General features: G+C 36.8%; 1 protein-coding gene across 2 annotated transcripts in view; it reads right to left on the reverse strand.

Moving 5' to 3' along the window:
• Positions 1-25,543, reverse strand: part of LOC121317912 (methyl-CpG-binding domain protein 2-like) — a 65,409-nt gene that overhangs the window by 30,217 nt on the left and 9,649 nt on the right. For both annotated transcript variants that reach the window (XM_041254010.1, XM_041254018.1), the window contains 2 exons: positions 16,663-16,822; positions 6,179-6,316 (listed from right to left, as the gene is read on the reverse strand). In XM_041254010.1, the coding sequence (XP_041109944.1) occupies positions 6,179-6,316; positions 16,663-16,822 (298 nt within the window). The remainder of the gene's footprint in view (positions 1-6,178; positions 6,317-16,662; positions 16,823-25,543) is intronic.

Here is a 25,543-nt window from a genome sequence, read left to right on the forward strand (position 1 = left end):
TTTGATCAGAAAGGGGCAAAGCTGCAGGCTGCAGCAGCTCAACCTGGATTCTGTACTGCGAGTGACACACACACAAGAGAAACATGTTAAATTACTATTAAATTTTAAAACAAAAAGTAATTAATTTACAGTTTGCTTGAATAAAACTTGGAGTTGTATGCGATAGTTTGTCTTTCATTTTAATACTGATGTTGTTTAAAATGTAACTATCATAACTACTGCTGGAGGTGGTTTTAGGTATAAGTATAACTGAAAATGTGCTTCTACCATTATTACAAATGTATTTATAATGCAGTTACTTATTTAAATGTCTTCCAATACTGAACGTAAAGGATTAGTAGTTTAGAGCCTTGCTGACAACAAAAATAATGAAACAACGTACTGTTCCAGGGAGCTTATTGCTTCCTCTGTGAGATGCGTCACAAGCCACATAAAAGTAAACAATATTTTTTTGAGTTGTTTAAAATGATTTATTTAAATCTTCAATTTAAACCTTTGCTTAAACTCTTCTAACCTCAAATCCATGCTGCCCAACATAAACAAAACTGCCTCCTGAATCTGTACTGGTTCTGTATTAAATCAAAACATTTCATGGAGGACTGGTAAATAAAAATAAAATGGTGATCCATAATCTCTCATTTCCAAGTTTTATTTAGGTTTCAAAATGTTCAAGACTTTAAAATAATAATGACATCTATTGTACACATAAAAGGCTCGACAGTATTGTGAATCCCCATACAAACAGCCTAAGCCCATACATAAATTCTATCCACAGAAAACTGAACATTGTTACCTGGTTAAATGTTAAGCAACCCACTACTGCTTAAGAAAAAGAACATACCGAAGAGCCCTAATTATTTATCACCATCAGAAAAATGATACCCAACAAGCTGCAGGCCAAAGATAATAACAGCAGTAAATGCAAAACTTACTGCAATTACCTTTACATCCCATTATCTGTATCTCTAAAGGACTCATATTAAACTCCATAAAAAGATTAGCACTCAAATGCAGCAAGCAGCAAATCGACTTAAAAGTGCTAACTTAGTTTAAAATCGAAAGGTACAGAGTAACTGACCCTCTGCTACATTTTGTGCTTTGGAAAATTAGGAAATGTTTCAAAGTAATATTCCACTGTTTCATGTGTGTGAGCATGGGAACCTCTGCTGGAAAAATACTGTAACTGCATGAGCCCCTAGAAAATACTGATCACTTGCTGCAGAAAAAAAACAAAAAAACACACACAACACCTTTCAGCCAAAAGTCTAAACCAAGTTATCCAGCTGTTTTTTTTTTTTTTTTTTTTTTTTTTTTTTTACCACAAGGAGAATGCTTCTTCCATCTGAGTTTTACTGTACTTATAGAAACTTCTCTCTCCAGCTCATCAAAAAAATCAAAGGGGCACGAATGTATGTATCCAAACAAAATATTTTAGCAGCACTGAAAATGAAAGATAAGTGAACAATGTATAGCTAACTGCAGTCATGCATGTCACGGCTACTATCACTGGTACAGCTGTCTTCATCTCAGTGAATGCAATAATTAGAGGATATCACTAACAGAAAACACAGTAGCATTTGTGTGCATCATGAGCTTCCATACAGCCCTTTCTTGTAAGTACTAATCCCACTCAACTTCAAGTACAGCACTGAACACAATTAGTTGGCTTTAGTTTAGATTTCCTGTTTGATCAAATTGTGAAGTGTAGTATTTATTTAGAACATGGCCTTTTATAATGACCCGATCTTCATCGCGAGACACCTGCTAGTTATCTGTGGAAAACCAGTTTCTAGTCAGATAAAGCCCTGTAGTGTACAAAAGATCCAGAACAGGTTAACAAAACACCACGTTGTATTGACCTCAATTTCAGCGTGGAGAAAATCTTTTTTTTTTCACTTTTTTTTTTATAGCTGGCAATGGGCACTGTACAAACAGAAAAAAGCAAAATAATAATTAAAAAAAAAAAGTAAAAATGAAAAAGTCTGGTAAACAAAGAGATGGGACTTTTGGGGATGTTACAGTAATGAGGAGGTCAGATTCTAGAGATTTGATTGATTTAAAAAGTCACGTATGGAAGTTCAGACCAAAAAATAAATGATTGATGTCAGGTGTCGCATAATGTCCAAAATCTTCGGGATTTATAAAAAAAAATGTTACATACTGTAACATGAGTTGACAAGAATGGAAGTATCATGGCTATTTAACCCAACTAAATAATTATACAGTAAACGCTTGTTTAAGAGCAACCGCGCTTACAAGCAACACTTTCCCTGGGAACACTTTCCCTACATTGAATTATCCACTCGGTAACAGCAACATAGCTGCCACATAAGAGCAACATGTGTGACATTGTGACATCACATCCTCTGCTTAAAACAGACAAAATGCCAAGAAGTCTCTCACTAAAGAAAAATTACAGATTATCTGAGACTGTCAAAATCCAGGGGCTTCTCAGAACCAAGTCCCAGTCAACTGAATATGAAGGCGGAATTGAAATAGCTGCCGTAAGCGCAGGCGTGAAGGAAAAGCCCCTAATGCACATGATGATTGTGTACAAAGTATTACAGTTAAGTGACAGTGCAAAAAGTGTAAGAGCAAGAGGTTGTGTTTGTTGTCATGGTTGATGTCTGACTGTTCTTAAAACATAAATAAAACTTGATAGTTTTATAACGTTAACTCAATATATCCTGCTTTGATACAAATGCAGAATACAGCACATGTTTAAAATGTACAATACATATACTACTGTAATCGTGTTACAACATGGAATCAAAATGGATTTAATTAGGAGTTTTGCCACTGATCAATACAAAAAAGTCCATGATGTCAAAGTGAAAAATAAAATCTACAAATTGTTCTAAATTAATTACAAATATAAAACAGACAATAATTGATTGCATAAGTATTCACCCCATTTGCTATGACACACCTAAATAAGCTCTGGTGCAATCAATTTAGAAGCCACATAATTAGTTGAATGGAGTGGAGTCCACCTGTGTGCAATTAAGGTGTTTCACATGATTTCAGGTTAAATACACCTGTCTCTGGGAGATCCCACAGTTGGTTAGTACATATCCTAACAAAAACTACATCATGAAGGAACATTCAAAGCAAATCCGGAATAAGGTTCTTCAAATACACCAATCAGGGGTAAGACATAAGAACATTTCCAAGGCATTGAATATCCCCCAGAACACAGCAAAGTCCACTATTAAGAAATGGAGAGAATATGGCACAACTATGAATCTGTCTAGAACAGGCTGTCCTCAAAAACCGGAGTATCTGGGCGAGAAGGGCACCAGTCAGGGAGGCCACCAAGAGGCCTATGGCAACTCTAAAGGAGTTACAGTCTTCCACGGCTGAGTTAGGAGACACTGTGCATACGGCAACAATAGCCTGGGTGCTTTACAAAACTGGCCTTTATGGGAGTGGCAAAAAGAAAGCCATTGTTGAAAAAAACACATGAAATCTCAGCTAGAGTTTGCCAGAAAGGATGTGGGAGACTCAGAGACTAAGTGGAAGAAGATTGTATGGTCTGATGAGACCAAAAGAGAGCTTTTTGGCCTCATCGCGAAGCACTATGTTTGGTGCAAGCCTAACATTGCACATCATCCTGAGAACTCCATCCCTACCGTGAAGCACTGTGGTGGCAGCATCATGCTATGGGTATGCTTCTCTGTGTCAGGGCCTGGAAAGCTTGTGAAGATAGAGGGCAAAATGGATGCAGCAAAGTACAGAGAAATTCTGGAGGAAAACCTGCTGAAGTCTGCAAGAGACCTGGAACTTGATAGAAGATTCATCTTTCAGCAGGACATGACCCCAAACATACAGCCAAAGCCACACGGGAGTGGCTTAAAACAAAAAGGTCAATGTCCTGGAGTGGCCCAGTCAAAGCCCGGACCTCAATCCAATTGAAAATATGTGGAAAGAGTTGAAAATTGATGTTCACCAAAGGTCCCCATCCAACTTGACGGATCTTGAGCAATTTTGCAAAGAAGAATGGGCAAAATTGCAGTGTCCAGATGTGCAAAGCTGGTAGAGACTTATCCAAACTTATCTGATGGCTGTATTTGCTGCCAAAGGTGCCTCTACCAAATATTGACTCAAGGGAGTGAATACTTATAGCTTCAATTATTTTCTGTTTTGTATTTGTAATTAATTTAGAATAATTTGTAGATTTTATTTTTCACTTTGACATTATGGACTTTTTTGTGATGATCAGTGGCAAAAACTCCTAATTAAATCCATTCTGATTCCATGTTGTACCAGAATAAAAAGTGTGTAAAAGTCCAAGGGGGGTGAATACTTTTGAGAGCCACTGTAAGTTTTATGATTCTGGTCCAATGTCACTTAATGTATTGAAAACATATGGGATCCGTAAATGGAAAAAATTCATGATTAACCTTTGTAGGATTAAAAAGCTAATTTATTTTTTGCAGTAATCACACTTCATCCTCTGATGACTTGTATGTGGCATTTTTATTATAAAAAATGATTTTACCAAAAAACTGTTAAAAGAAAGATACTCACAAATTTGCTGTAACTTCCAACACTATGCAATTGAGTTCACATGGGTAAGTAGACAAAAAACACACAGCGTTAATTAAATTATTATTATTATTTTTTTTTTAAATCCTCTCTGTTGGAAACACTATAAACATCAGTCTAGCTATAGAAACAAGCAAAAGGCTCAGTGCTGTAGATTATATTTATTTAAACACACCTCTAAACCAGTTTTAAAATTATTTTCTGTGGCTGTCTTACATCTCCATGGCATAATGCAGCAAGGTTAAGCTAAGGAAACGGTTTCTTGACAGCTGTATATTTTAGCATGTTCAGTTCTAAAGGCACAACTGGAGTAGGGGGTGCGGCCGCAATGGCTACTGATGCTGATGTGGACATGAGAACATTCCTTTCAGTTCCAAAAAAATATATATAGCTAGAAGAAAATCTTTGGTTCCCAACAAAATCCTTTGGCGCACATTGTGCGTGTGTACACAACTACAGTATTCATTCGAGCTTCTCAAAAATAGCCTGTGTCTTAAATGACTACAGTAATGATGTGTGTATTAAAATACAGCAACATGACTGACTGCCGAAACAAGACGAAACAAAGCGTCACTACCCGAATACACAAGCAGCAGCATGACTGACTGCCAAGACAAGACGAAACAAAGCGTTACTGCCCGATCTTGAATCAGCCATGACATACAGGCAGCCATTTTCAAATAAGCATCATCAACATCCTGGGGAATTCAAAAGAGAAGCTTTTACAATTTCAGTGTTTCTGGCAAACAGTACCAGCTTGGACAGATCAGAAATGCCAAGCAATACCACAGTTCATAAATTGGGAGAAAAACAGGTGCGAGTAAAATCACGACTGGAAATGAGAAGCAGCACATAACTGTAATGCTTTGTGTGATAGCAGATGGCCACAAACTGCCTCCATATGCGTAACTGAGGTTGTATTTTTGTAAATACATATTTGAGGTTTTATTTTTTCCTCAAAAAAATTGAGGGTGGGAAATTTGGGCTGCGTCTTAAATTGAAGGAAATACAGTATTCTGCAGCTGTGCTTGACTTCATCCCAAATCACAGTCTAGATTTAAAATAAATTAAAGCCTGCAACACTTATGTGATTACAAGAAGTCACAATTGTTATTTGCCACCTGTGTCGCAAAAAACGTAAAGCATTCTTCCCATAATTATAGTGGTAATTGATTTGTTCACTTCTTGGTGAGGCGCCACTGTAAGAGCTAAATCAACAGGATGAGGATCTAAACCTCCTTCCTCAACATGATGCTAGCTTCCAGATCTTTGTCCTTGACATAAAACATGCCTGTTATGGGGAAGTAATAAAAAAAAAACACTGCACCTCACTTCTATTGGTTTTGCTTCTACTGCACATGATCGGTGGATCTGTGTGTGACTGGTGAGGTGACGCTCAAGTTTTATCCATTTCTGTTCTGAAAATGGCTATGAGCTTGTTCAAGCAGTGTTATGCTAGAGATGAAAATGGGGCATCATGGGTCACCCACCATTTGAGGCATTTAGAAATGTTGTGGGAATGAAAGGTTGATGAAATTTGCAAAGGACAATAGGTGTATAAAGATACAAATTCATTTCAGTTCAGCATTAGTTTCCGGGGGTCTGGTTCATCTATTCATTGCGCTCTTACCTGTCGTGGCTGCTCGATCGCTCGCTGAGGATCCGACTTTACTTTGTTACTAGGGTGGTTGGTGACTTTGGTAACTGGCTGCTTGAAAATGGAGGCAGTTTGCCTGATCGGTAGTGCAGTGTTCAGGTCGGGCTTGCCCTGGAAAGGAGGAAATTCTGTTTAATATTTTACAAGGGTTTAATCCAATTGGCTCTTATAAAAGCAGATGGCCAGTTTTTCATTATAACTCATATTAGAAGCTATCTTCAGTCTTTTACTAGAAAATATAAAAAGCACCATATTTTCTGAAAGAAGAAATACACCTGTTAACCTTGCCCAATTAGTGGTATGAATTATACTTTCAAATTGCTTTGAAAACCTGACCTAGACCTGCTCAGTGATAAAAAATCTCTCATTATTTCTGAAGTTCCTGATTGGGGTCAGATGTCAGGGCACTGATTACACTATGTAACACAATTTTTGTTCCTGGGTAGTAAGTGTTATTTCCTAATTGCTTATGCCTCAAAAGTATAGAAAATGGCTATTATTCCCCACAAACTTTGCTTTTGTGACCAGGACAGGTAAATTTCAAAATATCACTATTTCCAATGAGAAAACGGGCGCTTTTGTGTCTCTTCATTCACATAGTCAGAAAAAAACAACATATGAATCCAAATGAACAAGTATTTATACTAAAGTAATACAAAAATGACTACAAAAGATTTAGAAGCGAGTAGTTTTTCTACCCCAGGAACAAAAAAATAAAATAAATAATAATTTGTTACACGGTGTTATATCAAGTCAGTCAGATTTAAATTCTTGCAAAGAAAGACCTGAATTTTTACTTTGACCCTTTCAGGATTGTGCTAATTCTATAGAAAGACAACTTTCAGAGCAAGACCATGTGAATTCCTGATTAGCGTTCAAAACCTGCATTAACAGTTTATCTTTAATATGTCATGTAAAAAACACATTACTGCCACCACTATAAATACAAATTGAATCGCGATGAGTAGACCACCATGAACTACATCCACAGCATACACAATTCATGTAAAATAATACGATTCTGAAATTAAGAGCATCCATTTCAAGTTTCATTGCAATGGGTTGTACAGTGCCCTATGTATTATTACAAGAGCTACATGCATATGAACGTACAGAGAGAAGTGTGTTTAATGGGGGCAGCTAAGTGTTCTTGAAATTACCACAATAGGAGTCTGTCAGCTGGGTACTTTGTTCTGACATGCCCCTTTCAATAGCAGTTCTGTTAAAACAAACCCCAATGGCCCTACCTTTATGCAATACTTTCCAACTGCTTGTCAAAAATATACAAAATTGGCTACAGTAAAACTGTTGCCTCTAATTGTTAAAACCACAATAAAGTGCAATGTCTCATTTGACTTGATTGATTGCTTGGTTGCCAAGGAACACTTAATCTACCTGTAACTAAATTATTTTGTTAGCAGGCGAGACTGCCAGAAAGTAAAAGTGATTTGTAACCAGCTATTTCTAAAAGAGAAACTAATCTTAATCCCACTGCACTAATGTCAAGCTAACTGTTTCTAATTAGCAAAGCCAATGAGATATGCATCAGCACACAGAGAAAATACACTTAACCCTTTGCGGACATTACAATTTTCCCTTTCGTCAAGCACAGGTCTCTAGTTTTTTCTCTGGAAAAAGACAAGAAAACCTTTCAATGGCCGAGAGAACCCCCCCCCCCCCCAAAAAAAATAAATAAATAAATAAATAAATAAATAAATAAAAATAAATAGGGGCGGATCTAAGCAATACACATAGCTCCTGCACCACAGAGTTAACACGGACATAAACAAACAAAATAGCTGCTTCTGCATCTGCCACTCAAAGAATATCACTGACATTTGCAGAGCTTTTTGAGATGTTATAATAATTTTACAAAAATGACTTGGATTGCATTATTGAGGAGTTTGGTGATAAAACGAGTGATCAGGAGAGGATTTATCAGTATGCACAACTATGAAGAGTTATGTGAAATACAGCAAACAACAGGTGGGGCTGGAGATGGAGTACTGGATTGTCCTGTTGATACGCAATGTCTTTTAAACCTGTTTTACTGTGAAAAAAAAAAAAAAAATGAAAACAGCTCGTGTAAAATAAACAGCGCATGTGAAAATAAATTAGACCCGACAAGCCTGACAGGCACTGAACAAATGGACTGCAAAGGGTTAAAACTACCAATCACCTAAACTTCTTAACTTTAGGAAAATATATATTGGTGGCAGACTAGGGAGAAAAGGAGAGAAATGTAGTCCAGGAGGGACCAAAAGACTACATCCCCCAGAATGTCACAGGACAGCCAGGATGAGGTTCATCTGACTAATTGAGAATGAATGCCACCTTCTTGTGATTAACAGGCAGGTATATAATTAAAGAAAATGTTTGCTCTCAGTGTGGTTTAAAAAGGTACTCTGTGAACCTTTTTGTGTGCGTTTAAAAAACGGTTTTGTAACGGGAAACTCAAATGGGATTTAGGTCAGGACTTTGACTAGGCCATTCCAGAACCTGGGTTTTATTATTCTTTAGCCACCTGAAGTAGATTTTGATGTGTGCTTTGGATCACTGTTGTGTTGGAATTTCCAACTGAGCTTTAAACCAGGTTTTGTAGCAGAGGGTTTTAGATAATTGGCTAATACCTTTTGGTATGTAATGGAATCCATTTTACCATATATTGGAACTAAATTTCCTGTGCCAAAAAAAGCCCCGTAGAAGGATATTACCACCTCCATGTTTTACGTAGGTATGGTGTTCTTTTCTTTGTACACCTCACCAGACTTTCTCCAAACAGACGTCTATCAGTGTGACCAAATAGCTCAATTTTTGTTTCATCACTCCACAAAACCTTTGACCGGAACTCATATCCATCATTCAGATGCTGTTTGAAAACTTTAAAACAATTGTCCTTGTGACGTTTTCCTAAGAGTGGCTTTTTCCTTGGCCTGCGACCATTGAGACCTTCACCATGCGATATTCGACCTATGGTTGAAATGGAAACCCCAGTCCCACATGTAGCAAATTCACTTTGAATATCTTTGGCAGTCAATCTTGGACTGTTATTAACCTTCCTCAAAATTCTTCTACTTGTTCTTGGTGAAATAACCTTTTTCTTACAGACTGAAAGAGCGTTGTGACAGTACCATAAGTCTTGTATTTCTTGGAAATAGAAACAATAGTTGAAATTGGGATACTCAAATGCTTGGAAATCTTCTTGTATCCTCCACCCACTTTATAACAATAAATCATTTTCTGCCTAAGATAGCTCTTTAGCTTTTCCACATATTGACTTATTGGTAATGACAGCAATCCTCCTATGCCTAACCCTTCTGTACTCTAAGAATTCTAGAATTAGGTTCTGCATTCATATTGAAATTTCTAGCAGCTTGTAGACAATACTATCATAGCATCAAAGGGTATGAATACTTTTGAATTAGGAGTTTTGCAAAAACATAATTGCTGAAATAATTGTAGATCTATTTCTTGTAACATTTTTTCCTCATCCACAAAAGCAAAACTTTTGCTATAAAAGACTTTTCCTAAAATTCATTGGTTTGAGAAATTTCTAGAAATTATAACATTTCCATTGGGGTATGTAAAGTTTTTACTACAACTGTAAACGTAACACCGATCCACAAAAAATAAAACAACACACACATACAAAAAAAAAAAAAGACAAAACCGAACCAGGTAACTACAGACCAATAAGCCTGACTTCTATTATATGTAAACTTAAGGAAACTATAATAATATCCAAATTGGCAAATTACCTATATGGTAACAGTATCCTGGGAGACAGTCAGCATGGTTTTAGGAAAGGGAGATCGTGTCTAACTAACCTGCTTGATTTTTTTGAGGATGCAACATCGACAATGGATAATTGCAAAACATGCTACATGGTTTATTTAGATTTACAGAAAGCTTTTGACAAAGTCTCGCCTAAAAGATTAATTCTCAAAATTGAAAGCAGTAGAGTTTCAAGGAAATGCATGCACATGGACTAGGGAGTGGTTAACATGTAGAAAACAGAAAGTACCGATTAGAGAAGAAGCCTGTACTGTTTGTCTATTAACCATTCTTGTCTGTCACTGTAGATGGCTGGAGGTCAAGAAGAGCTACTTCCTTGTAGTGACCCCTGGACAACGTCTCTGACAGCAAAAAGATCTTCAAATCGAACTTACCATGCAATGCTTAAGCAGAGCAATGTTGGGCTTGGTTAGTACTCAGATGGGAGACCACCTGGGAATACTGAGTGCTGTAGGCTGCATGTTAAGCTCATACGAAAATAATATATATATATATATATATATATATATATATATATATATATATATATACACACACACACACACACATATATATGTGTGTGTGTGTGTGTGTGTGTGTGTGTGTGTGTGTAATATATATATATATATATATATATATATATATATATATATATATATATATATATGAGACACACACACACACTGTAGGGGGCTAAAGATGTGGGAGCTGTATTTAAACCAGCATTAAACACGGACTGCACCGTACCACTGTTAAACACTTGTTTCACATTCACAACACCATCTGCATCCGGAGCACTCACTGTTGGACTGGTGATTGTGTAGGTGTGTTAAAGTGTGTTTATTATTATTATTATTATTAATCATCATCATCACCTTCAGGACTGCACCCCGTGACTTTACACATCGTTGGGTATAGTCAGTGTTATTATTTAAATACCACTAATAAAGCTTTGTTATTTACCATTGAACTGTTGTTTCTAAGCACTGCATCAGCTCTACACCTGTGCACTACAAACTATTTTGCTACACCTGAAAAAGAGAAAGTTCAGCATTCAAACCTGTAGACTCTTTGGAAGGTTATGTTCATTTAATTAGTCAATAATTTTAAAATGCATGCCCATGCTGAATTATATAAAAATATATCCTGTATGATTTGATTTAACTACAGCCTACAGTAAAGGTTTTCGAATGAAACAAACATTTTTTAGTCCAGTAGGCAAATGGCTTTGGATTACTGCCATAACTGTTATTCTACCTTAAAGTGGTGTGTGTGTGTGTGTGTGTGTGTTACTGTACTTGCGTGGAAAGGTAGTTGTTAACCCCTCTCAAGTGTAAATGTCAACTTAAAAAGCACTTTTTGGCTTGATGTAACATCCAACACAATTATGCAAAGGTAATTTACAGTAGATATTTTTTTTATTAGGCATTCAGAGGTACTAAAATAAATAAAAAAAACACATATGACTGAAAGTTACCAATTCACAGAATTCTCTCTTTCAATTGACAATGTTACAAAAATCTGTGTTTTCTGAGTAACGTCCATCACAGTGCCAATTACTCTTTAACTACTGCATAATGTTTTAATTTTGGTGTGGTTATTAGCTGGCAACACGTGTCATGCATTGTAAAGAAAGGTTCTGGCATAGTTTCCAACTACATACAGTTTGGAAAACTCCTAAATGTGTGTTTGTAACGTCTGTCACACATGGTTTCACCCATCTACAGTATAACATAAGATACTAGAATTCTGACAAATCTTTAACAGGGATTGCTTGATTTCTCATTGCTCCCTAGATTGTGTTTCTTTGTAAGTGAACTTAGCACAAATCAATATGTGAAAACAGTTTTGTTTACTGCAGTTAGTGAGTAAATGCCCTAGTAACCCAAACAAACAAAGCAAAATGACCAAAGCAAAACGGTGCACATTAAGAATGTGGGCAGAGCAATAGCCACAAATCGATGAACAATGCTTACTGAGGATTCCGAAACTGAACACTTTTCATGCAGAGAGCATTAATTGGGGTTGAAGGTTCTGCTTGAACAAGGCGATACGTCAGGAAACGACCTATAATAAAATTAAGTGCTAAACCTTTACTTTTGTTTTGCTTAACCTCAACTACTTAAGTATGTTGTTCCCCTGTTACTTTATGGTTTTAGTACAGCAATTGTGTACAAACTGCACATTAGGAAACTGTCCTGAACTCCTGGCACCATAAACCTATCAAATTCAATTCTTACAAAGAAAATAAATAAAAATACAAATCTGTGCATACAGGGGGTCGCCAGGCCTTCTGAAGCACTGATAAACCACATTACTGTGGGTCCCGACTTACTGTATTTAATTATGCCTCTTCTAAACATGTTGACAAATGTATGTAAGTGCATACACATACAAAATACCACACCATAGCAGGCTCCATATCTTTCCAGTGATATGGAAATTATAGCAGGAAGTATGTACATAAATTAGTTGTTCTACTCGGACTTCATTCATGTGCATATTTAAGCCCTTTTGAAGGTTCCTTTCACATAAAAAATGTGTTTTAAAAATGAATCCACAAGATAAATATTTAAATACAAAAATCTCAGTGACATTTACATTTATAAAGCAAGATGCTACACAAGTGTGGTCTGTATCACTGGATTTGGCCAAATCAATGTGACAGTGAAATGTGAAATCAGAAATTAATAAAATAAATACATTAAAATTATTGAGAATCCAGCCAATTGTTCACGAGGTCACCCACTGCATCAGCAGCCCAGGATTAGCATCTTATCTTAACATCCAAAACAGTTTGAATGCAAAGGCATTCTTTGCAGCTTCATCATGAAGACGTGACAATGACGGCATTTTGAAAAAATAGGAAAAAAGGAAAACTATGTGGCAGCCACAGACTGGAGGAGCTGTTGCACTCATTAACCAAGGGGTCATGATAGATTGTACAAAAGGGGACGGAGCAATGTGATCTGTTCCTTGGTATGGTTAAAGGTGAACCAAAAGGAGGACATGAATTTATTTAGTGTTTTGTTTGTTTATTATCGTGCCTCAAATATACTGTTTGTTATTATTAAACGGCTGAACACAATCTGGAGCAGTCACCAAAGGCCAGCACTTAACCGGACATCACTATACTTGTTTTCACGATAAAATGTATTTGCAATATGAGCAGGACTGGTGATTGTGTTTGTGTTACGTGTCAGGGTGAAAAGAACAGGAATGGTTATTATTTCAGGCCCAACCCGTATGTTACAAATAAAAGCAATACATGCTGCTATATTGCTTATCATTATTTATTATTTACTGCTGCTTGGATTTAAAAATAAACCACCACTGCACCTGGATTATCGTTATCTGTCTTATTATTGATCACCTGCACACTGTTAACAACTTTGCCACACCCACTGTTAACAGTAAATGGTACTGCAATGTACAGGATTTACTGCATATTACAAGTTTTAGTACACTGGTAGGGCAAGATACTGAGATAACCATAAGAAAAGGGATAGTTGTTTAAACAATAAGCAATAAGTTGCTGAAACAAAAAACAAAGTTTATTAAAACAGTTTTTGTTTTGTTTTTGTTTTTTTTACAATCAAACAGATGAGGAATACAATTAGAACTAGAATTGGAAAACTTAAAAAAATCTGATTATGGCTACTGTGAATGATTTACAGTCGTACATGAAGGAATCTGGTTTTAAAATAAAATTTTGTAACCTACTTCTTTGTCTCTTAATCATGTTACTTTTAGTGTACTGAGGTTTGTTAAGTGGTTGATCTTAGGTCATAGAGCGCCCCTTTGCTGTATCTCACAGCTTGATTTGTAAGCTATTAGACTTATAACAAAGATTTTATTAGGTCTTAAAAAGCATAGCCAAGGCCGCAAGACAGCCTTTCGAATTTGAATCCTGATTCCCACTGTGCCGACCAGAGAGGGAAGTGTTTGGGTTAAAATTCCAAAGTAAAAAACTCGTAGCCTGACAGAAGCATTCATGCACAGAGACTCACTTTCTGAATGTTGAAGCCCCCCCCCCCCCCAAGTAAAAAATTTCTGTTGCTTTCAAAATATTTCCAATACTGTATTTGTACTTAATACACATAATTGTCTGCCCTAAAGTCTTTTTTTTGTTTGTTTCGCTAATTACAATTACAAAATTTACTGACAATCCCTGCAAAGGCAGTTACTCTACGAAAGTAATTAGTGTTGTAAATCGAACTCATATTGACATCGATTATCGTGCAAATTCTAATGACAATTATCAGAGTTAAAATGCTGATTTTTTTTTTTTAAATCCCTCACAGTAACAGTTTAAAGCAACAATAAGTCATCTTTTTATAAAGTGTGGTATAAAAAAACACATTCAAACAAATCCCAATGTTTTAAGACATATTTTTGACAAATACATTTGCATTTAAATATAGCATTCTCCAATTTTCATATTCCTACCTTCACTAGCTCTTTTTAGAAAAACACATTGCTGTCATGCATTTTGTCTCAGTTGACCCAGGTCAAAGCGCGTCGACCCACATCCTGCGGTGGGTTGCTGCGACCCGGGTACAACCCAGGTACGTGATTTCACACTATGCAGGACTGTGACCCAGGTAGCCAGAACCTGGGTCAGGACCTCGGGACTGCCAATGTGAAAAGGGGCTTTACTCTTTAAGTAGCATTAAGTGGCAACTCTTCAACCTCTAAATATTTTTACAACAACTATTCGACTGTCAAACTAGCACCGGAAACCAACTCTTGCTCATGAACGCGGTAAGAAAACAAAGTCATGCACGGAGGACTATAAGCAAGCAGCTCTTCTTTTACATCTACTGTGGTGTAGAGTGCGAAATAATGAGTCATAAGCCTGACTCAGACACACTGAACCCAACTGGCCATCTCCAGTCAAATTAGCACAGTAATCTGTTCTCTGCTGGGGTAAAATACCAAAATCAGCAGATCTAAACCTGCAAGCAAAAAAAATAATAAAAATGATTATCTGCTACCATCACGGACTATAATTTTGAAGAATCTCACTACAAATGTTTTTGTAGCAAAAGAGTTCTTGAATAGAATTGATTTTGTTAGTTATCGTACATGCCCAATACAGCTTTTACTTAGAATTATAATGAGTTATGTACTGATCACCCCTGCCAACACTGAACAGCAGTTTTTAACTCTTTAGTTTCTGACCGTGCCTAATGTTGTCTTTGCACACAACATATTAACTTATTGGATTGGTTTGCAGCTTTAAAAGGGATTGATCCCTGCTGTGTAAATATCTCCCTTAACTTATTCTGACAGAATTTCAGGAATTTAAGTGACCAATACATTGCTGGGGATAGGGTTTGGTTGTCTTTCAAAGAGGACAGTTAAATAGCGTCAAGCCTTGGCTCAAGAACATCATCACAGTATTAAAAGAGATTCACTTTCCAGGACTAAGTAATAGCATGTACTATAGCAACCCACATAGTTTGTCAAAATGCAAGGCATTTCACAATTCTTAAAGACAGCTCAAAGAACAGACCAACAAGCTTTTTGCAAATGAACATCTGTCTCTATAGCGGGGTACTATTTACATTTCAACAATTTTCAATAATATTGAACTTGTAGGGCCTACATAAGGAGGTAGGCAGTAAATAAAACCATTTTCCATTATCCTGAAAATAGTAAGATGTCAGGAGGCTACCACAAACTGTTTAAATAAAACACTAATTCCATCTCATCTGTCCACAAGCCCCAAGATGGAAGACAAACGGTAAAATGGATTATCAGAAGAGTCTGCTTGATCTCTCATCTGACATGAGATGAGCCTTGTGCTACAGTAGTCATCCCATTGTTTGATAGAGTCAAGGGTACAGCCTCAAACCCACAGCTATTACTACTCTTCGAGGAGTGTAGCCATCTCTCTTCAGGAAATAAGCAGACTAATTTGAAAGCTACAGAAAAGACACACCGCACCTAATAACCAACAAGCAACTTGCTGAAGACCTCTACTTATTCTCATATGCTTTGTTAGTGTATAATAGATACACTGTTAGCCAATACTTGAATGTTTGGTTTTCTTTTAAAATAATAAAAAAAGTATTAACTTGGTGGTAAATGCTTTTTGAAAGGAGCCCTCTTTGTCTTTGCTAACAGACATTAGCAATAAGCTAAAATAAAACACACTATAATTATATTAAATTACTTCAGGTGACTACTAGGTCTTTCGGATGGATTCAACATTAAGATCACAGTATCTTCTCCTTTATACACTATCATTACACTATACACTACACTAAGTCTTTCCAGGTACATATAGTTTATGAATTTGTGTATAAATATCAATTCATTAGACAAGGGAGGTTTATCAATTTATACTCCACCAGGATAAGCCACTGGCCTATTTTTAGGGGCAATCCTGAGTGATTAACTGGGGATGTAAACTGCTCAGATAAAACTCAGCTGTGGCTTACCCTGGAGAGATATAAGTTGTTCAAATATAGCCTTTACTTTAATAGAAATAAGAGTTCTAATAATTTTAAAACAAATGCATGCTTCCACAAGAAAAGAGGCTTACATAAATATATCTGATGTAACAGATATGCAAATGGTTCTAAGAAGGAAGCGATAACCTAACAAGTGCATTAGCATGGGAACAGAGCAGTGAAATGTGTTCACCCAACTTGTTACTTGCACGCATATTTTACCTTGGACTGACTGAGATGCTCGTTCCTTAGTCTCTGTTTGTTCTTCTGCAATTTACTCGGCATCATCTTTCCAGTGCGGAAATCAAAACAGCCAAGGTCAACAGTGTTCCCCAGGTATCGAGACAGCTGGGGCTTGCTCCTGAATTTCTTACCACTGGGACTGAAATAAAAACAAAGGTTTGGTTAGCACCCAAAGAACTGGCCAGGGGCAGCTTTAATATTGCTCTGTACTCCATGTAGTTGGTCAGTATTGTAAAGCCTGGCCAGTGGCACAGATTCAGTCCTATCCAGGCCTATTCCTGCCTTCAAAAGGACTGTTTCAGACATTGGACCCTCCAGAAGACAAAGACAGAAACGAGAAAATAGATTTCCTTTAACCCGATTGGTCAATAGGAGATCCCTAATCTCTCGTAAAGAACTTAGTGTTATCGTTTAAACAATGTTTAATCTCGGTTCCAAACCATTCCGCCAGAAAACAACAACATATTCATGTATGTACTTTATCTTTTTTCTGTTTGATGAAAGAAAATCTCTGTTGTAGTACATGCCCTCTGAATGTTGTCTATCACTGTAGATCAAGGGCTATGTACTAATATTGCGAATTCATAGCCTACCTTTGTAGAATTGTTGTGTGTAATGTTCTAAACAGATCTTTTTCGTGAACAACTACTGGAATTTCACCGCAAGTTTACTAACAGCATAAAATTACTGAAAAAAAAAAAAAAAAAAAAAAAAAAAAAAAAAGAAACAAAACCTGAAGAAAACCTACTGAAAATAAATACAACAGCAGCAAAATCTGAATCTTCAACAAAACAAACATATTCTAAGACAGTAATCAATGAAGTAAAATATGTTTGCTCAATAAAAATCTATGCTATAACATAAAAACAAGATGTACTGTACCGGTACTTGCAGAGTCCATAATATAATAATTTTTTTAAAAAGCCTGATTCTGGAATTGAGCCTACATTAGCAGGAGACCAACAATAGCACAACTCAAACTAAGGCTTAACATTACCCTAGCCGTTTGCAGTCAAAATCTAAAGTAAAAGTTAACTGAGCACGGTAAAACTAAAATATGCAATGCTTGTTTGTTTTATGCAAAACACTGTGCTTTCTTCCAAAGTAGCAGATGGGTTCTTGCATTTCAGATGATGAGCATTTAACTCACTTTTTTTATAATACGAAATACTTGTGCTGCAGACATTGCACGATGGTCTCGTTTAACATTTTTCAAAATACTGTATTTTTTTATTTATTTATTTTTTTTAAAAAACTGCTATTTTCATTGCTCATGTACTCCCTGAGCCAATAGCAGCGCTAGGTAATGAAGGGCGCCCTCCTCCCTGTCAGTTATCATAAGAACATAAGAAAGTTTACAAACGAGAGGAGGCCATTCGGCCCATCTTGCTCGTTTGGTTGTTAGTAGCTTACTGATCCCAAAATCTCATCAAGCAGCTTCTTGAAGGATCCCAGGGTGTCAGCTTCAACAACATTACTGGGGAGTTGGTTCCAGACCCTCACAATTCCCTGTGTAAAAAAGTGTCTCCTATTTTCTGTTCTGAATGCCCCTTTTTCTAAACTCCATTTGTGACCCCTGGTCCTTGTTTCTTTTTTCAGGCTGAAAAAGTCCCTTGGGTCGACACTGTCAATACCTTTTAGAATTTTGAATGCTTGAATTAGGTCGCCACGTAGTCTTCTTTGTTCAAGACTGAACAGATTCAATTCTTTTAGCCTGTCTGCATATGACATGCCTTTTAAGCCCGGAATAATTCTGGTCGCTCTTCTTTTCACTCTTTCTAGAGCAGCAATATCTTTTTTATAGCGAGGTGACCAGAACTGAACACAATATTCAAGATGAGGTCTTACTAGTGCATTGTACAGTTTTAACATTACTTCCCTTGATTTAAATTCAACACTTTTCACAATGTATCCGAGCATCTTGTTAGCCTTTTTTATAGCTTCCCCACATTGTCTAGATGAAGACATTTCTGAGTCAACAAAAACTCCTAGGTCTTTTTCATAGATTCCTTCTCCAATTTCAATATCTCCCATATGATATTTATAATGTACATTTTTATTTCCTGCGTGCAGTACCTTACACTTTTCTCTATTAAATGTCATTTGCCATGTGTCTGCCCAGTTCTGAATCTTGTCTAGATCATTTTGAATGACCTTTGCTGCTGCAACAGTGTTTGCCACTCCTCCTACTTTTGTGTCGTCTGCAAATTTAACAAGTTTGCTTACTATACCAGAATCTAAATCATTAATGTAGATTAGGAATAGCAGAGGACCTAATACTGATCCCTGTGGTACACCGCTGGTTACCACACTCCATTCTGAGGTTTTTCCTCTAATCAGTACTTTCTGTTTTCTACATGTTAACCACTCCCTAATCCATGTACATGTGTTTCCTTGAATCCCAACTGCGTTCAGTTTGAGAATTAATCTTTTGTGCGGGACTTTGTCAAAAGCTTTCTGGAAATCTAAATAAACCATGTCATATGCTTTGCAATTATCCATTATCGATGTTGCATCCTCAAAAAAATCAAGCAAGTTAGTTAGGCACGATCTCCCTTTCCTAAAACCATGTTGACTATCTCCCAGTACCCTGTTACCATATAGGTAATTTTCCATTTTGGATCTTATTATAGTTTCCATAAGTTTGCATATAATAGAAGTCAGGCTTACTGGTCTGTAGTTACCTGGTTCAGTTTTGTTTCCCTTTTTGTGGATCGGTATTACGTTTGCAATTTTCCAGTCTGTCGGTACCACCCCTGTGTCAAGAGACTGCTGCATGATCTTGGTTAGCGGTTTGTAAATAACTTCTTTCATTTCTTTGAGTACTACTGGGAGGATCTCATCCGGCCCAGGGGATTTGTTTATTTTAAGAGCTCCTAGTCCCTTTAACACTTCTGCCTCAGTTATGCTAAAGTTATTTAAAACTGGATAGGAACTGGATGACATGTGGGGCATGTTGTCAGTATCTTCCTTTGTAAAAACTTGTGAAAAGTAATCATTTAACATATTTGCTTTTTTTTTTCTTCCTCTACGATTTTGCCATTTGTATCTCTTAAACATTTAATCTCCTCTTTGAATGTTCTCTTGCTGTTGTAATATTGGAAAAACATTTTGGAATTGGTTTTAGCTCCCTTAGCAATGTTTATTTCTATTTCTCTCTTGGCCTTTCTAACTTCCTTTTTGACTTGCGTTTGCAGTTCTGTGTACTCTTTCTGCGTACTTTCTTTTTGGTCCTTTTTTAATGCTCTGTAAAGTGCCTTTTTTCGCTGAATATTTTTTTTAATTGATCTATTAAACCATTTTGGCAATTTAGTTTTACATTTAGATTTGTCTACTTTAGGGATATAATTGTTTTGCGCCTCTAGTACTACATTTTTGAAGAACAACCATCCTTCTTCTGTGGGTGTTTTCTCTATTTTACTCCAATCTACTTCTGTTAGTCTCTGTTTCATACCTTCATAGTTTGCTTTTCTAAAATTGTAAACCTTAGCTTTAGTCTTTACTTTTGGGGATTTAAAAAACACTTCAAATGAGACCATGTTGTGGTCTGAGTTTGCCAGTGGTTCTCTGACCTCTGTTTTAGTTATTCTATCTTCGTTATTTGAAAAGACTAAATCAAGGCATGCCTCCCCTCTAGTGGGTGCCTTCACAAATTGTGTTAGGAAGCAGTCATTTCTCATTTCCACCATTTCTATTTCATCCTTCGCGCTACCCACCGGGTTTTCCCATTTTATTTGGGGGAAGTTGAAATCCCCCATTAGTATGGCTTCTCCTTTGCTACACACATTTCTAATGTCATTGTATAACAGATTATTGTGCTCACCGTCTGAATCTGGCGGTCTATAGCATGCTCCTATTATTATGCCTTTTGAATTTTTGTCTGTTATTCTGACCCATATTGATTCGGTTTTGTTTTCTTTGTCCAGGTTTAACACCTGGGCTTCAAGACTGTTTCTTATGTATAGCGCTACCCCTCCTCCTCTTCTGTCCTGCCTGTCTTTCCTATACAGTGTATACCCACAAATATTATATTCGTCCCCATCACTCTCAGATAACCACGTTTCTGTAACACCTATCACATCATAGTTACCTGTTAGTGCAGTAGTTTTAAGTTCTAGAATTTTGTTTCTGATACTTCTAGCATTTATCAGTATGGTGACAATTCTAGTGGCTGATCACTTTTAACTGCCTCAAAAATTTTGCACATTTGTCCATTTGTTTTTTTTTTTTAAAGGAACGAGTATTCGAAACTTGATCACATTATTCGAGTAATAATTTTATTTAGAATATTCGGACTCAACCCTAATCAATCAATCAATCAATCCATCTATACATCTATCCATATTAAATCTCACATCACACTGAGCTCTTTTTCATTTGACATTTCTAAACTACTGCGCAACTTCTAGTGAGGCAGTACATAAGTGCAAGGCATTTTTGTCATTTCTAACGAATACGACCATCTGATTTTTGTATCCGAATCCAAGTCAAGAAATATTCCTTTGAAGATTTGGATATTTGTCCCAGCACTACTATTTCGTACCATTAGCTCCCAGCTCTAGCATCAACTGTGAATCAACTTAAAAGTCGGCTTTTTCATTTTGACTTGCCTTAATAAAAGCTCAGTTCACATTTATTAGACAGCAGATACTAAACAAGCACACAATTGGTCCAAAATGTGTTTTATGATCCACCAAAGAGCCAGTCGATACTTTGCACCGATGAAAGCAACCAGTCTTGAACCCGCAACTGCCGAATCAGCCAATCACTGGAGCTCAGAATCTTTCAACAACAAACCGAGGCAAGGTTATTTTTAAATTTTTTTCCTCCAGTTGTGTACATGATCCTTTATGAACAATTTCAGGACTATTTTCCAAACACTTCAGTATGTGGTTTATTTTATAATTTAAGATGCTTTATTTGAAAGTAACTAAAAGCCTAGAAACATTTAAACAGGATGTTTCACATACGAGCAGCTAGTCGAATCAAGCCAGTGAGGCATACATAACATAACATGCTCAAACCGAAGATGTAAATCAGAAAAAATGATAATACATCAAGGGTAAGTACGAAACTTCAATATTGTAATGAGATTCGTACATGCATAGGAAAGTAGTTTGAAACGTATAGTCATAACTAAACTACTGCTGCTGGGATCAAACTAAGTTACAGGAGTGAAAAAAGACCTTAGTACATCGCGGGTAGGGCTACAAAGTCACAAAAACCTACGAAAAAGCAAGCTATGAAAGAAAAATCAATGATACAGAGAGCCCTAAGTCTGCTTCCTTGCAAAAAAAAAAATGAAAAGAAAAAGAAAACAGTGTTTGCTGTGAGCAGCAATAGAGTAACCACAATAGAATGACAAGTTGTAGAAAATCAAACAACTGGATGCAAACTGATTACTTTCAGCAACTTTGTTTCAGCATTTCACAATAACACAGGTGCATGGTTCCCTCTTCTCTAACATAGCCAGAAGGCTTTGAATAAACTTTATGAACAAGTTGCTGAACACAAGTCAGTATTAACACAAGTAGGCTACTAAGTATTTTAAAATTACAAAAAAAAACTTGCACTTGAACGTACACTCAAATCCAAATCAAAACAGAAAGTTACAGGTACTTTAGAGTTCACAGTGTTTACTTTGGTGTACTAGGTACCTGAACTGAAGAACAGCTAGCTCCACGCGAAAAGAATATTTTTATTTTAATTAGTATTAAGTTGTTATTTAGGATATTGGAAATACCAACATCATCATCATTGTCCACCACTGGGACACAGAAGCCTGAAGGCCACCACCAGACCACATATGGAATTCTGAGCAAACCGCATTACTCAGGGAATATTGAGGGTACAATTATTCAATCTCTCTCCTTTCTAGGAAAAAAAAAATAGCATTTATTATTCAAGAATATCTTAATTATGTTTTGCTAAAATACATTTCAAGTTTTCTTGCTGACTGCTTCCAAAGGATAAACAATTGTGCTTGAAAGATGTTAGCAGCTGCTGACAGAAATAAACGGCTCAGAAGTTTAATGGCTTTTTTTCGCTGTCTATTAAGCTGTACTATAATAAGTGCCAAGTTTAAGGGTCTACTGGTTACTTGTCAGTTTTTGGCAGAATTAATGGTAGTTCTGACCAGAGCCATTTGCAGGGTACAAAGCTGTGAGGGGTGGAAAAATTACTGAAATGCATTGCCACTCGAGTAATAACTATTTTGCGGTTCTCAATGTTTTCTCTTGTCAGCACCCTCTAGCATAATCTGAAAATTGCATGTGCCTCTGCACTAGAAATGGGAATGCATCACTACCTCAGCAACAGTCTTAACTAACCTGATTCTACAAAAAAACATGCAATGTGAAAAATGTTTAATACAGAGTGAAAACTAAAAATAAATACAATTACCAAAATGCCTCCAAAGAAGCCATCTGTAGACAAATTCAGAAAAAAAAAGAGGGAGAGAAGAGGAAGCACATGAGCTTCCTGAACAGTGGCAAAACTGGCTGGAAGCTCAACAAGAGTGTCTCTCTCTAAACCCCCTTTCACACTGGCACTCCTACACGGGTAGCAATCCTGCATACCTGGGTCGTACCCGGGTTGACCCAAGTAGCAGTGACCCATCTCAGGATGTGGGTCGATGCGCTTTGACCCGGGTTGAGAAAAGTAAAATGCATGATGGTCATTCGTAAGCCGACGAAAGGACACAGCCATGCCTGCATGGATGTTTCACTTCAGCAAGAAACATTTCTGTTTAGTCATATTTTTGTTGATTGAGACACACCAGGAGCCAGATTGCAGCAGGGATGAGGAAACTTTTGCTCCAGTAAACATTTGGGCCAATGGTTCAATCTAGAGAAGCTTGGATGGAAGCGTCCGAAACAAGCTGCTTCCAGGGCATTGATACACGCATTGTTTATTAAAAGCAGTGTGAAATCGTGTAGCCGGCTCGCATGACACCAGGTCCTGCCCGGGTAGTGCATGCTAGTGTGAAAGGGGCTTAACTTGGCTATTCTTTTCAGCGAGCACACTTTAATCAGCTCAATAAACTTTGATGCTGTAACAGACAAGTTTGCAAGTGTTAAGGCTAGGAGAGTTCCTCTGTAAATGAGTCACCCTGTCAGCAATTCAAGCTGGTTAACAACAGTTAAAATAACAATAACAAATTTGTTTTCTGCTAACTGTATAGATGGAAATACAATGTTATGTCTTTCTGAATATGCTTCATGCCATTAAGTCATTGTAGTATGGGTAAAAAGGGAAGAAACAGGAGGGGTGGAGGTGGGTGGGGGTTGCAAATATGATTGCCTGTCCCGGGCACTAAAATGCCTGTACAGCTCTGTTTTTTTTTTTTCAAAACTGCCGTAGCTATATAGAGTAAAAGAAAAAAATGCGGTCACTTAATCGCCCGATCATATTAAATATGTTAAAATAAAATTAGCTCCCCTCAAGTTAAGTTTGATATGAATTATGTTGATACAGTTTAAAGATATGCAACGAAAGCAGGACTTCTCTTACCACTTTCCTAGAGCTCTGTGTTCTGGCACGGTGAGCACAGCACGCATAGTTTGCAATATTGAATAAGCAAATTAGTTAGTTGGGTAACTCGGTAGAAAAATATATACATTATAAATACATTAACCGGATAGGTTCTAAACTTCTGGAGCATTTGGTCTCCTTTAATATTAACAGCAGTGGTGGATGCCTAGTAGAATGGTTGTCCTTTGATCTTTACGGAATTTTGCTTTTGTGGATTCTTCTGCTGTGCCATTTTGTTCTTTTAGACGGAACAAAGTGTTCCACTTGTGGCTTTTGGTGTTAGTTTGTTAGTTATTGTTAAAAATAGTCCAAACTTTAATAAAATTAAGGGAAAAAAAGTGTACCATAACATTAAGACTTTGTACTGTATTGGGTCCAGGACATTTTCACTGGGACCCCTAAAATGTCCTGTAAGACCTTCAGTTTCTTTAGTGGAGTCCTGGACCCTTAATGTAAAAAAGTTTTGAAGAGCCCTGAGTCACTTCTGCAGTGAACATAGTTCTTGGTTTCTTAAGGGGGTGGTTTATCATTTTTACTCTTACACGTACAGATTAACTCATTTCAGTTACTAACACAACGCAACAGACAAAAAAATGCAGATCTGGCAGGCTGCCAATTTGAGTTGAGGTCCCCCCCCCCCCCCCCCCCTGTATAAACCTTGAGTGGGTGACCTCAATTGTTCTCCTTGCTTATCCTCTTCTTCTGTTGTAGTATTTTTGTGCACTTCAATCTGTTTTATGCTTTTTTTTTTTTAATATTAAAAGGGATGCATCTCATAGTAAGATTTTAAAAATTATCCTTTTTCAAAGGCAGCCCACGTTCCTAAATGTACTGCATTTGAAAGATTACAACTGTAGGAGTTAGGATAGGTCTGTAAAAACATTTCGGGTCAAGCAGACAAAATGTTTTCCACGTCACAAGACCTGTTTTCTTCAGCTCTGATATGAGTGGTGTTCTCGGAATCCGACGTGATGAGTCATACACTACTAGTTTTACTTTTGTATTTGCCTTATACTGGATAACTGCAGGTCCCAGAGGAAATACTGGGGGTCCCAGAAAAGTACAAAATGTAAATGTTATGGTACAGAAATCTTTTCTTTTTCCCCTTAGTTTATTAAAGTTTTGGGAAAAAAAGTACTATATATAATGCAAACATAATGCATTTCAGATGTTTTAATTAAATCTCCTTTAGCAACTTGCATCTGAGTGCTCATAACATGCAAACGCTCTTATTTCATCAGAAAATCATGTATTCATATTTTAGAAAAGCTATATAAAAGGTTTATATTACTCATTATTCATTCATTAAAATAAATAAATAAATCTG

The sequence above is a fragment of the Polyodon spathula genome, chromosome 1 (assembly GCF_017654505.1).
Source record: "Polyodon spathula isolate WHYD16114869_AA chromosome 1, ASM1765450v1, whole genome shotgun sequence".
NCBI lineage: Eukaryota > Metazoa > Chordata > Actinopteri > Acipenseriformes > Polyodontidae > Polyodon > Polyodon spathula.